Source organism: Nerophis ophidion, linkage group LG26, assembly GCF_033978795.1.
Source record: "Nerophis ophidion isolate RoL-2023_Sa linkage group LG26, RoL_Noph_v1.0, whole genome shotgun sequence".
NCBI lineage: Eukaryota > Metazoa > Chordata > Actinopteri > Syngnathiformes > Syngnathidae > Nerophis > Nerophis ophidion.
In genome coordinates, this window is record NC_084636.1 from 5,537,908 (window position 1) to 5,556,320 (window position 18,413).

Below are 18,413 nucleotides of genomic sequence, written 5' to 3' on the forward strand. Positions count from 1 at the left end.
AAGTATTATTCACGTTCAAAATTCATAGCCCCGCCCTTTCCTGCCCTAGCTATCATGAAACCTCCCACATCATCATCATTATAATCCCATAGTTCCCATCCTGCTCTTCTTATAGGAACAAAGGACATGTTTGGTGTGTCCCACCCCCACCTTCTCCCCCACTACACCAACACCACCTTCTCCTGAAGACCACCACCATTCACTCCCGGATCAAAACCATCTTTGTTTCTTCTTCTCCTCAACTTTACTGTAAGTACTTTATTTTTTAATTTGGTTTCATCCTTTGAAGTGTTTACATTTAACGCTTCCAATGTGGTTTTTGTCAGAGGGAAGGAAATAAACCTTTCCCACTTTTAATCAAAGCCCACTCGGATGAGAGACGGTTTACCCGTAAAGTGTAATAAGAAGCGATAAATCAAGTAGAACAGGTTTGCCCAAACTTTTTTTCCACTGAAGGCTGCAGTCTGACTAATCAAAATGTTGTTAGGGCCATTTCAGTAGTTTTCGCCTTCAAAACCGGTACAATATTTAAAAAAAATGTTAATAAGATAAAACGGCTAGCATGCTAACAATACTGTTAGCACTAATGAAATATCAAAGTAAGTGACACAATACCTGCTAAAATACATTCAAAATCTAGCTAAAATGCTAACTATACAAGCTAAATTACATTAAAAATCTACCTAAAATGCTAACTATACCTGCTAAATTATTTTTTTTAAATCTAGCTAAAATTCTAACTATACCTGCTGAATAATTTTATTTTTAAATTTAGCTAAAATGCTGCCTATATCGGCTAAATTACATTAAAAATCTAGCGAAAATACTAACTTTACCTGCTAAATTACATTAAAAAGCTAGCTAAAATGCTAATTATACCTGCTAAATTATTTTTTTAATCTAGCTAAAGTGCTAACTATACCTGCTAAATTACATTGAAAATCTAGCTAAAATGCTGACTATACCAGCTAAATTTTTTTTTTTTAATCTTGTTAAAATGCTAACTATACCTGCTAAATTACAATAAAAATCTAGCTAAAGTGCTAATTATACCTGTTAAATTACATAAAAAATCTAAAATGTTAACTATAACTGCTAAATTACATTACAAATCTAGCTAAAATGCTAACTATACCTGCTAAATTACATTAAAAATCTAGCGAAAATACTAACTTTACCTGCTAAATTACATTAAAAAGCTAGCTAAAATGCTAATTATACCTGCTAAATTATTTTTTTAATCTAGCTAAAGTGCTAACTATACCTGCTAAATTACATTGAAAATCTAGCTAAAATGCTGACTATACCAGCTAAATTTTTTTTTTTAAATCTTGTTAAAATGCTAACTATACCTGCTAAATTACAATAAAAATCTAGCTAAAGTGCTAATTATACCTGTTAAATTACATTAAAAATCTAAAATGTTAACTATAACTGCTAAATTACATTACAAATCTAGCTAAAATGCTAACTATACCTGCTAAATTACATTAAAAATCTAGCGAAAATACTAACTTTACCTGATAAATTACATTAAAAAGCTAGCTAAAATGCTAATTATACCTGCTAAATTATTTTTTTAATCTAGCTAAAGTGCTAACTATACCTGCTAAATTACATTGAAAATCTAGCTAAAATGCTGACTATACCAGCTAAAAAAAAATTTTTTAAATCTTGTTAAAATAATAACTATACCTGCTAAATTACAATAAAAATCTAGCTAAAGTGCTAATTATACCTGTTAAATTACATTAAAAATCTAAAATGTTAACTATAACTGCTAAATTACATTACAAATCTAGCTAAAATGCTAACTATACCTGCTAAATTACATTAAAAATCTAGCGAAAATACTAACTTTACCTGCTAAATTACATTAAAAAGCTAGCTAAAATGCTAATTATACCTGCTAAATTATTTTTTTAATCTAGCTAAAGTGCTAACTATACCTGCTAAATTACATTGAAAATCTAGCTAAAATGCTGACTATACCAGCTAAAAAAATTTTTTTTAAATCTTGTTAAAATGCTAACTATACCTGCTAAAAAAAATTTTTTTAAATCTTGTTAAAATGCTAACTATACCTGCTAAATTACAATAAAAATCTAGCTAAAGTGCTAATTATACCTGTTAAATTACATTAAAAATCTAAAATGTTAACTATAACTGCTAAATTACATTACAAATCTAGCTAAAATGCTAACTATACCTGCTAAATTACATTAAAAATGTAGCGAAAATACTAACTTTACCTGATAAATTACATTAAAAAGCTAGCTAAAATGCTAATTATACCTGCTAAATTATTTTTTTAATCTAGCTAAAGTGCTAACTATACCTGCTAAATTACATTGAAAATCTAGCTAAAATGCTGACTATACCAGCTAAAAAAAATTTTTTTAAATCTTGTTAAAATGCTAACTATACCTGCTAAATTACAATAAAAATCTAGCTAAAGTGCTAATTATACCTGTTAAATTACATTAAAAATCTAAAATGTTAACTATAACTGCTAAATTACATTACAAATCTAGCTAAAATGCTAACTATACCTGCTAAATTACATTAAAAATCCAGCTAAAATGCTAACTATACCTGCTAAAAAAAATTGTTTTTAATCTAGCTCAAATGCTAACTGCGTTTCCTGCCACAATATATCAATGTTATGAATTATTGACCTATTTAGGGCTGTAATTACTTCAAATAAATATTACACTTTGAAACATTTATTGGGGAAAATACTGTAGATTTTTGTGTTTTCGCCATAAAAATCAAAGGTTTTTTTTTTATGACTAAATGGGCATAAAACAAAAAAAATAAATAATAACTTATAATAAAAGGATACATCTGAAGTGTATCTGAAGGTGTAAGTGTTGATTTAAGTGTTGATTTAAGTATTAAAAGTGAAAATGAAAAATAATATTTCAAATCTAATTAAAAGGTACGATATATGCTGAGTTTAAGGTTAATGACATCACCCCCCACAGAGGTGTGGTGGTCCCCCCCCCCCCCATGGTCCTGTGCGGCGAGGGCGACTGCTGCGTGTGCCTGCTGGCCTTCTCGCGGTCGGAGCGCATCCCGCGACTGCTGCACTGCCAGCACACCTTCTGCCAGCCCTGCCTGGAGAGCCTCCAGACGCGGGCGCAGGGCGGGCTGCTCACCCTGGGCTGCCCGCTGTGTCGCCGGGTCACCTGCATCCGGGCGGGCCTCAGCCTGCAGGAGGCGCTGTGGGTGGACAGCGACGTGTGGGAGCAGATCGGCCACGACGACCAAGACCATGCGCCGGAAGGCGGCACCGCAAGCGACACGGCAGCAGCAGAAAGGTACCTCATTTACTTGTCAGTGGGACCCTTTGGGGTCCCTGAGAACTCTAGTTTAACTCCTTTTTTTAACTGCCAGCGCTCAAAACAATAATAATGCATCAGAATAACATATTAAGCCTGCACGTGTAGTGCATGTACCATAAGTACGGCACGTACCGAAACACAATGTGTAGCACGTGTACCATAAGTACACTACATGTACCATAGTACACTACATGTACCATTAGTATGGCATGTACCGCATATACCAGGTGTGGTGCATGTACCATAAGTACACTAGATGTACCAGACGTACACTACATGTACCATAACTATACACCAGGTGTAGTGCATGTACCATAAGTACACTATATGTACCAGACGTACACTACATGTACCATAACTATACACCAGGTGTAGTGCATGTACCATAAGTACACTATATGTACCAGACGTACACTACATGTACCATAACTATACACCAGGTGTAGTGCATGTACCATAAGCACACTAGATGTACCATAAGAACGGCATGTACCGCATACACCAGGTGTGGTGCATGTACCATAAGTACACTAGATGTACCAGACGTACACTACATGTACCATGACTATACACCAGGTGTAGTGCATGTACCATAAGTACACTATATGTACCAGACGTACACTACATGTACCATAACTATACACCAGGTGTAGTGCATGTACCATAAGGACACTATATGTACCATAAGAACGGCATGTACCGCATACACCAGGTGTAGTGCATGTACCATAAGTACACTAGATGTACCAGACGTACACTACATGTACCATAACTATACACCAGGTGTAGTGCATGTACCATAAGGACACTATATGTACCATAAGAACGGCATGTACTGCATACACCAGGTGTAGTGCATGTACCATAAGTACACCACATGTACCATAAGTATGGCATGTAACGCATACACCAGGTGTAGTGCATGTACCATAAGTACATGTACCATAAGTACGTGTACCATAACTACACTACATGTACCATAAGTATGGCATGTACCACATACACCAGGTGCATGTACCATAAGTACACTACATGTACCGTAAGTACACTACATGTACCATAAGTACGGTACGTACCACAACACCATGCGTAGCACATGTACATTACATGTACCATGAGTACGACATGTACCGCATAAACCGCATGTAGTGCATATACCATAAGCCTGGCACGTACCACATACACCACGTGTAGTGCATGTACCATAAGTATGGCATGTACCACACCACCATGTGTAGTACATGCACCATGAGTATGGCATGTACCGCATACACCACGTGTACCATAAGTATGGCACATACCACAACATGTGTAGCACATGCAGCATAATTACACTACATGTACCATCAGTACGGCATGTACCACATACACCACGTGTCGTGCATGTACCATAAGTACACTAGATGTACCAGAAGTACACTATGTGTCCCATAACTATGGCATTTACCACATACACCACGTGTAGTGCATGTACCATAAGTACACTACATGTACCATAGGTACACTACATGTACCATAAGTATGGCACGTACCGCAACACCATGTGTAGCACATGCACTTTACATGTACCATGAGTACGACATGTACCGCATAAACCGCATGTAGTGCATATACCATAAGCCTGGGACGTACCACATACACCACGTGTAGTGCATGTACCATAAGTACGGCACGTACCACAACACCATGTGTAGCACATGCACCATAAGTACAGCATGTACCGCATACACCACGTGTAGTGCGTGTACCATAAGTATGGCACATACCACAACATGTGTAGCACATGCAGCATAAGTACACTACATGTACCATGAGTACGGCATGTACCGCATACACCACGTGTAGCGCGTGTACCATGAGTACGGCACATACCACACCACCATGTGTAGCACATGTACCATAAGTGCACTACATGTACCGCATGATGAAGAAGGTCACTTAGTGTGTGTGTTCCCCAGCACGGCCCATGGCGGCGTGTCCAGAAGCAAGCGCAGGCTGAGCACGTTCTTCAGGAAGCTGAGGCTGAGCAAACGCCGTCGAGAGACAATCGTGCCCAGCAGCAACGTGTAAGTCCCGAGCAGAAGAAGTGTGGACAAAACGCGAGATGATTGTGCGTCTTTCCGCCGGCAGGGAAATGAAGTCGTGGCGCAGACTTCCTGCCGAAGATGCAGCATGATGGAGAAGAAGAGCGGCGTTATTATTTATTGTCCTCCCAGCTGCCGCTCCAGAGAGCAGATGGCCGACTCGGGACGTTGAGAAATAAACAATTGGCTTGAGGGGCAACAAAAGGCGTGTGTGCGTGAGGCGCGGGACCAGGGCGTCATGGCGGGTCACGTCTGCCGTTGGAGCGTGAAAGTGGATTGTGGAGAGTTTGCTGAGCATCTGGCAACCCGGCCGTGTTGCAACAAGACGAGCATCTGGCAACCCTGCTGTGTTGTAACAAGACGAGCATCTACCAACAATGCCGTGTTGTAACAAGACGAGCACCTAGCAACCCTGCTGTGTTGTAACAAGACGAGCATCTACCAACAATGCCGTGTAGTAACAAGACGAGCATCTACCAACAATGCCGTGTAGTAACAAGACGAGCATCTAGCAACCCTGCTGTGTTGTAACAAGACGAGCATCTAAAAACAATGCCGTGTTGTAACAAGACGAGAATCAAGTAACTCTGCTGTGTTGTAACAAGACGAGCATCTAGCAACAATGCCGTGTTGCAACAAGACGAGCATCTACCAACAATGCCGTGTTGTAACAAGACGAGCATCTAGCAACCCTGCTGTGTTGTAACAAGACGAGCATCTACCAACAATGCCGTGTAGTAACAAGACGAGCATCTACCAACAATGCCGTGTAGTAACAAGATGAGCATCTAGCAACCCTGCTGTGTTGTAACAAGACGAGCATCTAGCAACCCTGCTGTGTTGTAACAAGACGAGCATCTACCAACAATGCCGTGTAGTAACAAGATGAGCATCTAGCAACAATGCCGTGTTGTAACAAGACGAGCATCTAGCAACCCTGCTGTGTTGTAACAAGACGAGCATCTAGCAACCCTGCTGTTTTGTAACAAGACGAGCATCTAGCAACCCTGCTGTGTTGTAACAAGACGAGCATCTACCAACAATGCCCTGTTGTAACAAGACGAGCATCTAGCAACCCTGCTGTGTTGTAACAAGACGAGCATCTAGCAACCCTGCTGTGTTGTAACAAGACGAGCATCTAGCAACAATGCCGTGTTGTAACAAGACGAGCATCTAGCAACCCTGCTGTGTTGTAACAAGACGAGCATCTAGCAACAATGCCGTGTTGTAACAAGACGAGCATCTAGCAACCCTGCTGTGTTGTAACAAGACGAGCATCTAGCAACAATGCCGTGTTGTAACAAGACGAGCATCTAGCAACCCTGCTGTGTTGTAACAAGACGAGCATCTAGCAACAATGCCGTGTTGTAACAAGACGAGCATCTAGCAACCCTGCTGTGTTGTAACAAGACGAGCATCTACCAACAATGCCGTGTAGTAACAAGACGAGCATCTAGCAACAAGACGCGCATCTAGCAACAATGCCGTGTTGTAACAAGACGAGCATCCAGCAACCCTGCTGTGTTGTAACAAGACGAGCATCTAGCAACAATGCCGTGTTGTAACAAAACGAGCATTTACCAACAATGCCGTGTTGTAACAAGACGAGCATCTACCAACAATGCCGTGTTGTAACAAGACGAGCATCTAGCAACCCTGCCGTGTAGTAATAAGAAGAGCATCTAGCAACAGGACGAGCATCTAGCAACAATGCCGTGTTGTAACAAGACGAGCATCCAGCAACAATTCCATTTTGTAACAAGACGCACATCTAGCAACAATGCCGTGTTGTAACAAGACAAGCATCTAGCAACAATTCCGTGTTGTAACAAGACGAACATCTAGCAACAATTTCGTGTTGTAACAAGACGAGCATCCAGCAACAATGCCGTGTTGTAACAAGACGAGCATCTAGCAACAATTCCGTGTTGTAACAAGACGAGCATCTAGCAACAATGCCGTGTTGTAACAAGACGAGCATCTAGCAACAATGCCATGTTGTAACAAAACGAGCATCTAGCAACGATGCCGTGTTGTAACAAGACGAGCATCTAGCAACAATGCCGTGTTGCAGCAAGACGAGCATCTAGCAACAATGCCGTGTTGTAACAAGACGAGCATCTAGCAACATTGCCGTGTTGTAACAAGACGAGCATCTAGCAACCCTGCTGTGTTGTAACAAGACGAGCATCTAGCAACCCTGCTGTGTTGTAACAAGACGAGCATCTAGCAACAATGCCGTGTTGTAACAAGACGAGCATCTAGCAACCCTGCTGTGTTGCAACAAGACTTAAAATCACCTTTAAGGCTCAATAAAAATAATGCACTTCCATAGACTTTGTTTCCAAGTCAAGTTTGGCGTGACAATCATTAAAAAGACTATAAAAAAAGACAATACCTGACGTGCATGCGGAATGTATTCACAGCCACATGTTGTAACGTTGCAGCTCAGGACATGACGATCATCGCTAAAACTCCCAACCAGTTCGTATTACCGTTTTAAATGACTTTATATATATATATATTTTTTCTAATTAATCTATTTTTCAAATTAATCTATTTTTATTATTATTTCAAGAGCTTGAAATATTTTAGTAAAAAAAAATGTATTTTTGTGTAACATTATACATCATTATTAGGGCTGCGAATCTTTGGGTGTCCCACGATTCGATTCAATATCGATTCTTGAGGTCGAGATTCGGTTCAACCCGATTCTCGATTCAAAAACTATATTTTTCCGATTGAAAAGGATTCTGTATTCATTCAATACATAGATTTCAGCAGGATCTACCCCAGTCTGCTGACATAGCAGAGTAGTAGATTTAAAAAAGCTTTTATAATTGTAAAGGAAAATGTTTTATCAACTGATTGCAATAATGTACATTTGTTTTAACTATTAAACGAACCAAAAATATGACTTATTTTACCTTTTTGAAAACATTGGACACAGTGTGTTGTCAAGCTTATGAGATGTGATGCAAGTGTAAGCCACTGTGACACTATTGTTCTTTTTTTATTATTTTTATAAATGTCTAATGATAATGTCAGTGAGGGATTTTTAATCACTGCTATGCTGAAATTATAACTAATATTGATACTGTTGTTGATAATATTTATTTTTGTTTCACTACTTTTGGTTTGTTCTGTGTGGTGTTTGTGTCTCCTCTCAATTGCTCTGTTTATTGCAGTTCTGAGTGTTGCTGGCTCAGGTTCGGTTTTGGAATTGGATTATATTGTTATGGTATTGATGTGTAGTGTTTGTTGGATTGATTAAAAACACAAGATTTAAAAAAAAATGGGAATCGATTTTTCCCCACACCCCTAATCATTATTAATTATTAGTATCAAAATGTTAACTTTTTCTGATGACATGACGTCTTTTATCTTACATGTTTACTGTGTTCCCCACAATATGCTGCGGGCCGCACGTGGGACACCCTTATGTTGGATCAGGCGGCCTGGAGGATCAGGACCAGCGTCAGGAACAGGAGCCGTTGCCGAACCTGCAGGGGAAAATGTGCTGGTGATCCATTTTTAGCCCAGCAACAAAGAAGGCTCCATAGCATGAAGCGAATGCAATGTTGGGTAGGACATGTTTATTCAGGCCGGGGCCCCGCCCTCCACCGCCAAATAGAGATCAAACATTTCCGCGGTGAAAGAAATCATTATGTACAGGTGATGGACGTGTGGCGAGTCACTAACAAAGTCTTTGACATGTCTAATTTGATATTTCAATTCCCCCCAGCTGCAGTGGAGCCTCTAAAGTGGAAGACAATGCGTGGTCCACCTATGGAGTGTTGACATACGCAATATTGGGATACAAGTCGAAATTATGAGAAGTCATCATTATGAGATCAAAAATCTAAATTATGAAATAAGACTCATAATTATGAGACCAAAAAATTCACAACTATTAAATAAAAAGTAAAAATGGTGAATAAAAAAAGTCCTAATTGTGAAGTAAAAATCTAAAATAATTAAGTTGAAATTATTAAATAAAAAGTCATGATGAGATAAAAAGTCGAAATGATGGGATAAGAAAGTTGAAATTATGAGATAAGTCATTATTATGAGATCAAAACAATAAAGTAAGACTCAATTATTAGACCAAAAATTCATAATTATTAAATAAAAAGTAATTAGGTTAAAATTACGTGAGAAAAAAAGCCCCTAATTATGAGATACACATCGAAATAACGAGGTAAGAAAGTTGACATTTTTAGATAAAAAGTCATAATTGTAAACTTAAAAGCCAAAACTATGGAATAAGAAAATTGAAATTATGAGATTAAAAAAGTCCTAATATTGAGATAAAAGTCGAAATTATGAGATGGATCAAAAATCTAAATTATGAAATAAGACTAATAATTATGAGACCAAAAAAATCATAACTATTAAATAAAAGTGAAAATTCCAAATATGAAAACGTCCTAATTATGAGATACAAATCGAAATAACTAAAGTTGAAATTATTAGATATAAAGTCATAATTATGAGCTAAAATGTCGAAATTTTGGGATAAGAAAGTAGAAATTATGAAATAATTCATAATTATGAAATCAATATGGTGAAATAAAACTCAATTTTGAGACCAAAAATTCATAACTATTAAATAAAAAGTAATTAAGTTTTAGTTACGAGGGGAAAAAAGCCCTAATTATGAGATACACATCGAAATAATGAGCTAGGAAAGTTGCCATTTTTAGACAAAAAGTCATAATTGTGAGCTAAAAAGACGAAATTATGGGATAAGAAAGTTGAAATTATGAGATTTAAAAGTCCTAATATTGAGATAAAAGTAAAAATTATGAGATAGATCAAAAATCTAAATTATGCGATAAGACTAATAATTATGAGACCAAAAAAATCATAACTATTAAATAAAAGTGAAAATTCCAAATATGAAAACGTCCTAATTATGAGATACAAATCGAAATAACTAAAGTTGAAATTATTAGATAAAAAGTCATAATTATGAGCTAAAATGTCGAAATTATGGGATAAGAAAGTTGAAAGTATGAAATAATTCATAATTATGAGAACAAAATGATGAAATAAAACTCAAATATGAGACCAAAAATTCATAACTATTAAATAAAAAGTAATTAAGTTAAAGTTATGAGGGGGGGAAAGCCCTAATTATGAGATACACATCAAAATAATGAGGTAAGAAAGTTGACATTTTTAGACAAAAAGTCATAATTGTGAGCTAAAAAGCCGAAATTATGGGATAAAGTTTAAATTATGAGATTTAAAAGTCCTAATATTGGGATAAAAATCGAAATTAGGAAATATGTCATAATTATGAGATCAAAAATCTAAATTATGAAATAAGACTCATAATTATGAGACCAATAAAATCATAACTATTAAATAAAAGTGAAAATTCCAAATATGAAAACGTTCTAATGAGATACAAATCGAAATATTAAAGTTGAAATTATTAGATAAAAAGTCATAATTATGAGCTAAAATGTCGAAATTATGGGATAAGAAAGTTGAAAGTATGAAATAATTCATAATTATGAGATCAAAATGACGAAATAAAACTATATTATGAGACCAAAAATTCATAACTATTAAATAAAAAGCAATTAAGTTAGTTACGAGGGGGAAAAAGCCCTAATTATGAGATACACATCGAAATAATGAGCTGGTAAAGTTGACATTTTTAGACAAAAAGTGATCATGACTGTGAGCTAAAAAACCGAAATTATGGGATAAGAAAGTTGAAATTATGAGATTTAAAAGTTCTAATACTGGGATAAAAGTTGAAATTAGGAGATAAGTCATAATTATGAGATCAAAAATCAAAATTATGAAATAAGACTCATAATTATGAGACCAAAAAATTCATAATTATTAAATAAAAAGTAAAAATTCTAAATATAAAAAATACAAAATATAAAAATATTAAAAAGTCCTAATTAGGCAAATCGAAATAATTAAAAATTTAAATTAGATAAAAAGTCGAAATTATGGAATAAGAAAGTTGAAATTATGAGAAAAGTCATAATTATGAGATCAAAAAATCACAACTATTAAATAAAAAGTAAAACTTCTAAATATAAAAATGTCCTAATTATGAGATACAAATCGAAATAATTAAAATAGAAATTATTAGATAATAAATCGAAATTATTGGATAAGAAAGTTTAAATGAGATAAGTCATAATTAAGAGATCAAAATGATGAAATAAAACTCAATTATGAGACCAAAAATTCATAATTATTAAATTAAAAGTAATTAAGTTAAAATTACGGGAGGAGAAGAAAAGCTCTAACCATGCGATACACATCGAAATAACGATTTATAGACGGTAGTGGAATATGATCATCGCACGTACACTATGTGAGGATCACCATGGCAACGTGTTCAACTTTAGAGGCTGCGCTATGAAAGTAACAAAGTGGTCCTCGTCCCGTGCAGTGTCAAAGGTCAAAGTTTGTCCTGGGCTCACATATTTACAAGCGAGTGCACGTGTACACAATGTAACACACTGGTGTGTGTGTGTGTGTGTGTGTGTGTGCTTGTATTTCTAGCCTTCTTGAGACATGAAGAAGGAAAAGTATCTTCCATATGAGGAGGTGTGAACAAGTGATGACATAAATCATGGTCCCAATAACATTGCATCTAATAGACAATGTCTCATTAAAAGTGCTCCCCCTCTGGTCAACATATGAATTAACAAGTGTGTGTAGAAAAAAGTTGAAGTGCTTCCCCTCTGGTCAACATATGAAATAACAAGTGTGTGTAATCAAAAGTTGAAGTGCTCCACCTCTGGTCAACATATGAAATAACAAGTCTGTGTAATCAAAAGTTCAAGTGCTCCACCTCTAGTCAACATATGAAATAACAAGTGTGTGTAAACAAAAGTTCAAGTGCCCCCCTCCTTTGGTCAACATATGAAATAACAAGTGTGTGTAATCAAAAGTTGAAGTGCTTCCCATCTGGTCAACATATGAAATAACAAGTGTGTGTAAAAAATTTGAAGTGCGCCCCTCTGGTCAACATATGAAATAACAAGTGTGTGTAAGAAATTGAAATGCTTTGGCCACAATTTATATAAAAAAGATAAATATGTATACAGAGACATACTGTAATAACTTGAAGTATATAATGAAGATTGAAAAATAATTAAAAACAAAAAAATTCAACAACAAAAAATTACCTAAAAGCAGTCTTTTTCTCACATGTCAAAATTTTTCTTATGAAATTGGAAACATTTGCGCATATTCTTTCTTTTTCAGTAATATTGCAATATTTTCTTGTAAAATTATTACTTAATGTAAAATTATTACTTTTTTATGTAAAATTGTGACATTTGTCTTACCAATTCTGGCTTTTAGCACAATATTGCCAATTTTTTTGTTGTTCCGGTAAAATAGTGACATTTTTGGAGTAAAATTATGACTTTTGTCATTTTGCCGAGTAAAATTCCGATTATAACTAATACATTGCCAAAAGTTTTCTCATACATTTGTGACTTGAGCAAAATTAATAGTCTTTTCATGAAATTGCCAAAATGTTTAGCTGTTCTTGTAAAATTACAACTGTCTTTGAGAAAAATTCCAACTTTTATCATAATATTGCACAAAAGTTTAGTTTTTCTTGTAACATGGGGCGGTATAGCTCGGTTGGTAGAGTGGCTGTGCCAGCAACTTGAGGGCATACTTGCCAACCTTGAGACCTCCGATTTCAGGGGGTGGGGGGCATTGTTGGGGGCGTTGTTAAGAGTCAAGTATTTCATACGTATACATACATATATATATATATATATATATATATGTATAAGAAATACTTGACTTTCAGTGAATTCTAGCTATATATATACATAAAATAAATTGTTTTTTTTACACGTATACACACACACAACACTCATCTACTGATTGTTAAGGGTTGAATTGTCCATCCTTGTTCTATTCTCTGTCACTATTTTTCCAACCATATGCATGTACGGTAGATGGCAGTATTGTCCTGTTTAAGAGTGTCACGACATTGCTGTTTACGGCAGACGAACTGCTTTACAGTAGACGAAAACGGGACTGCTGTTGTTGTGTGTTGTTACCGCGCTGGGAGGACGTTAATGAAACTCCCTAACAATAAACCCACATAAGAAACCAAGAACTCGCCCTCGATCATTCTACAGTTATAACGTCATTGGGCAGACACGCTGTTTATATTGTGGGAAAGCGGACGTGAAAACAGGCTGTCCTCACTCAGGTCCGCATGGAGCTGGAAGAGGCGTGGCCTTCAGCTCCCGGGAGGTTTTCGGGAGAGGCGCTGAATTTCGGGAGTTGGCCAGTATGTTTGAGGGGTTCCAGGTTCGATCCCCTCTTTTGCCATCCTAGTCACTGCCTTTTTGTCCTTCGGCAAGACACTTTACCCACCTGCTCCCAGACCCACTCACATTGGTTTAAATGTAACTTAGATATTGGGTTTCAAGACGTAAAAGTGCCTTGAGTCACTAGAGAAAAGCGCTATATAAAATATAATCCAATTCACATTTTGACTTACGTTGGGTAAAATTACGACTTTTATCTTAACACTGCCAAATTTCTGCTTGTGACATTGTGACCTTTTTCTTCCAACTCATTTTTCACAACAAACTTTGTTATATTTGCATAGTATGTATATATTATCAATGTTGTAAATACACTTCTTTATATATCTAGAAAGGGTGGTCCTAAAGGGGCAGGCAATTTTCGAAGGTCTCAAAAAGTTAAGAAAGACAAGCGTGTGTGTGTGTGTGTGTGTGTGTGTGTAATGTTACCTGACACAGACAGAAGCATGCATGGATACTTGGTCTAAAAGGCTGAGTGGTGGACTTCCCAGGACGCTAACAAGGGAGGTGGGGTCATCCTGGATCTCAAACAACATTATCAAAAATACAAAAAACAAAGTGGGGGATCTGGACGGTTAGGTCGTCTTCGTGGTGTTTCTTTTTGGCCGCTTCACGGACACATTGCTTTCTCTGTCAACACTGACCAGCAGTCGGTCGGGGACCAGGAGGAGGCCTTCAAACCAAAAGGAAGCGACGATGTAAGAAGCACGGGGGAGGGAGGTGGAAGCGGGCGTGGCCACGATTAACACGAGCAGCCCGCCTCGCTCGTCTGCGGCTCCTGCGGTTTGTCCAACTTGATGTCGATCACTGGACGAGGCAATTAAGGAAGTGTGACTGTGATTACAGGCAGTTACTGGACTGGTTGTACCCTTTATCTACCACCAGATGGTGCTGTTTCACATCTGTATATAGATAGGTGAACATTTTTAAATATATGTTCATTTAAAATGTATAAATACTTTATATATATATATATATGTATATATATGTACATTAGGTCAGGAAAAAACACATCATCCCGACAAAACTGTTTCGCAGGTTTCCCTGCTCGTCAGGGGATTTTTATAAAATCCCCTGACGTGCATTAAGTAATTGGACCAAAAAGGTCAATTAGGTCAATAATTAAGTATATTGATTTTAATTTGTTGGTATTTTTTGACCAATGAAAATAAAAAATAAAAAATCTGACTAAAAGATCTTGTATATCTCTTATATATTTTTTTTTTACACTTTCAATGCTTGTATTTTTTTCATAATTTTTATATTCAATGCCCTTTTTGTCAAAGTAAACATGCAATATTTCCCTCCAAAATATTTAAAAATTTGATTTAACTGGAGATTTGAATAGGTCAGATTTGATAAAATCCCCTGACGAGCAGGGAAATGTGCGAAACAGGCTTGTAGGGATGATATAGCCTCTGTATTTTTTCCTGACCTAATGCTCTACCCCGGTATTGAGCACTGTATAAACCACAGAAACCTCGATTCATATTACATATATATCTGTGTTGGCCCTGCGATGAGGTGGCGACTTGTCCAGGGTATACCCGCCTTCCGCCCGATTGTAGCTGAGATAGGCGCCAACGCCCCCTGCAACCCCAAAAGGGAATAAGCAGGAGAAAATGGATGGATATATATATATATATATATATATATATATATATATATATATATATATATATATATATATATATATATATATATATATATATATATATATATATATATATATATATAAATATATGTATATACATTTACACATATGTATATATATATATATATGTATAATAAAAAAATAAAAATATATTTTCATTTTTTTGGATAAACATTAATGTTGTACCCCTTTTCAACCACTGGATGGTGCTGTTTCACATCTTTATATAGATATGTAATCATTTTTAGATATACCATCCATCCATCCATTTTCTACCGCTTATTCCCTTTCGGGGTCGCGGGGGGCGCTGGCGCCTATCTCAGCTACAATCGGGCGGAAGGCGGGGTACACCCTGGACAAGTCGCCACCTCATCGCAGGGCCAACACAGATAGACAGACAACATTCACACATTCATTTAAAATGTATGTATATATATGTATATATATATATATATATATATTTCTATATCTTTCTGTGTGTATATATATATTTATATACACATATATTTTTACAAATATATATACACACATATATACATATATATATACATATTTATATACATATATATATGCATATATATACATACATGTGTATATATGTATATATTTATACATATATATAGATGTATGTGTATATATGCATACATATATATATATATATATATACATACATATATATTCATATATATATATTCATATATATATATGTATGTATATGTATATACATACATCTATATGTATGTAATCATTTTTAAATATACATTCATTTAAAATGTATATATACCGTATTTCCTTGAATTGCCGCAGAGCATATAGTATGCGCCTGCCTTGAATTGCTGCCGGGTCAAACTCGCTTCGCAAAATAATTAGCGCATGCTTAGTATTACCGCCTGGTCAAACTCGCCACGTCAAGAGTGACACTTCCCCTGTCATAATTTTCAAAATCGAGGAGGCTGATTTCAATACCGGTAATTTGAAATCGCATATAGGGAAGAATATTAAGAGCTATTCAGTAGGATTTAAGGTCAGAGCTGATATCCCACAAAAATTTTTACTGCATGCCTTTGGTAAGTGTCGGGGTGAGAAGAGGTTTTAAAATAATTAGCGAATGCTTACTTTTACCGCATGCCTTTGGTAAGCGCAGGAGTGAGAAGAGGTTTTAAATTAATTAGTGCCCCGGCGGCAATTCAAGGAACTAGGGTATATATATATATATATATATATATATATATATATATATATATATATATATATTTATTTATATATATACACATATATGTAAATATGTGTATATGTACGTATATATGTATATATATACACACATACACACATACATACATATATATATATATATATATATATATATATATATATATATATATATATATATATATATATATGTATACCCCGCAACCTCGTACGGGACAAGTGGTAGAAAATGGATATATATATATATATATATATATATATATATATATATATACATATATACACGTACAGCCTATACATTAATATATGTGTGTATATATATGATTTAATTTCCAAAAAGTGACAGTGTCTCCATGACACGATCTCATCCCAAATCCAGTGAGGAAAAGCCAGCCTCAGTCGTTAGAAATTGGGCTTTTTCACCATATTGAACAGACGGTGAAGGTGTGAAAAGGATACTTCCTTCTTTGCTGCTCTCCTGCATACTTTCCATCCCGGGGAGAGCGGCGGCTACACGGCGAAACAACTGCAAAAGGAAGAGGAAGCATGCTCAGGTTTTCTTTTTATTTCATGTCACACAGCACGAGGACGAGGAAGCATCTGTCTACCACTTAGTAAAACATATACAAATAAAAAAAAAAGCAGGCTTGGCTATACATCTTAAATTGGAGCCCTGCCAACTGTCCAGTTCCAGACATGGGAGACATAAGTTTGATCGTTTTGTTTTTTGTCAGTGAACATGCTCGCGTCACATGACCTTAACATGTAATGTTAGCAAGTAGCTCATATCGCTATGCTAGTGTTGCTAACGTTTGTGTGCTGCTGTCCGATAATGTTACGTTGTTGTATGTGATACTGTCAGAATAATTGTATCCAAGTTATCACACAACTTTGTGTTGCCATGAGTTCCCGGCGAGAAGACAAAAGCTGTCGTTGATCTTACCAAGCAGAAGGCTTGTAAAACTCCACTGTGTACGATGGGAAGCGACATGAAGGCATCGGTTTCCTTGATCAATTGTAATTCACAGGAAGATCTTGTCTTGACCCGAGATCTACAAAGCGGAGAGGAAGCAGGACCCAACGCAAACTCGAGGCACCTTTTCTTTGAACTGTTTTGTGACCGAGGGCAACGGCTGTTTACGACCCCCCTTCCTTTAGAAACAGCTGTTGCCATGTAATCAGGGAAAGTCCAAATAAAAGAGGAGGTGTGCAACCTTTCGTCAGAGCGTGATGGAATACTGTAAAAAGAGTACAGCCCAGAAGTTTCTCCTTAATGAGCTAAATTGAATTCTTTCTCTGTTTAATTCCTTGCTTCTTGTCTGTTAAATAGATGTCATCAGTGTTTGAACCTCGGTGGCTCCCATACAACTTTTTTTTACTTCTGATACCAATTCCATATTTGAGCCTTGAGTATTGGGCTGATACATATAATAATCCGAGCCGATATCAGCACACATAATTGTCCACAATTGTAATAGTTTTTGGTGTGCAATGTTAGAAAATATTGAATCAAGTGAAATCACTTTGATGATAATGTTGGGTATGGAAAACACTAACCTTTGTGTTGAAGTTTTTGGTGACATTTGGTGGAAACAATTATTTAGGAAGTAAAGCTCATGATGCAGTCAGTTGAATGAAGCGGACACGTTTGTTACTGATTACTTTCTAATACTGCCGTGGAGACTTTGTATGTGTAAGTAATAATTACTTGATACTTGTTTACATTGACAGATGTCTGGTTTTAGACTGCAATATTGTTTCATTCAACGTGCTT

General features: G+C 36.1%; 2 protein-coding genes across 3 annotated transcripts in view; one reads left to right on the forward strand and one right to left on the reverse strand.

Moving 5' to 3' along the window:
* Positions 1–55: 55 nt before the first annotated feature.
* On the forward strand, positions 56–8,348 carry im:7152348 (uncharacterized protein LOC559250 homolog). Its single transcript, XM_061888429.1, has 4 exons — positions 56–249; positions 2,988–3,323; positions 5,306–5,413; positions 5,478–8,348. The coding sequence occupies exons 2-4, from the start codon at positions 3,013–3,015 to the stop codon at positions 5,521–5,523; spliced, it is 465 nt and encodes a 154-aa protein (XP_061744413.1). The 5' UTR covers positions 56–249; positions 2,988–3,012; the 3' UTR covers positions 5,524–8,348.
* The window catches only part of rab6ba (RAB6B, member RAS oncogene family a), a 39,717-nt gene continuing 29,635 nt past the window's right edge, over positions 8,332–18,413 (reverse strand). The window contains exons 7-9 of one of the 2 annotated variants that reach the window (XR_009804504.1): positions 17,099–17,165; positions 14,206–14,583; positions 8,332–8,934 (exon numbers count right to left, since the gene is read on the reverse strand). Coding sequence is in view for 1 of the 2 variants with exons in the window: in XM_061888428.1 (XP_061744412.1) it covers positions 14,519–14,583; positions 17,099–17,165 (132 nt within the window). In the remaining variant the exon portion in view is untranslated. Of the gene's footprint in view, positions 8,935–8,993; positions 14,584–17,098; positions 17,166–18,413 lie in introns of those variants that run through there. The other variant, XM_061888428.1, reaches the window with a different exon arrangement.

Excerpts from the sequence above, each read along its gene's own strand:
- im:7152348 (XM_061888429.1), top strand. The coding sequence starts at position 3,013 with ATGGTCCTGTGCGGCGAGGGCGACTGCTGCGTGTGCCTGCTGGCCTTC. Across the intron at positions 3,324-5,305 it reads GACACGGCAGCAGCAGAAAG|CACGGCCCATGGCGGCGTGT; the intron begins GTACCTCATTTA and ends TGTGTTCCCCAG. Across the intron at positions 5,414-5,477 it reads ATCGTGCCCAGCAGCAACGT|GGAAATGAAGTCGTGGCGCA; the intron begins GTAAGTCCCGAG and ends TTCCGCCGGCAG.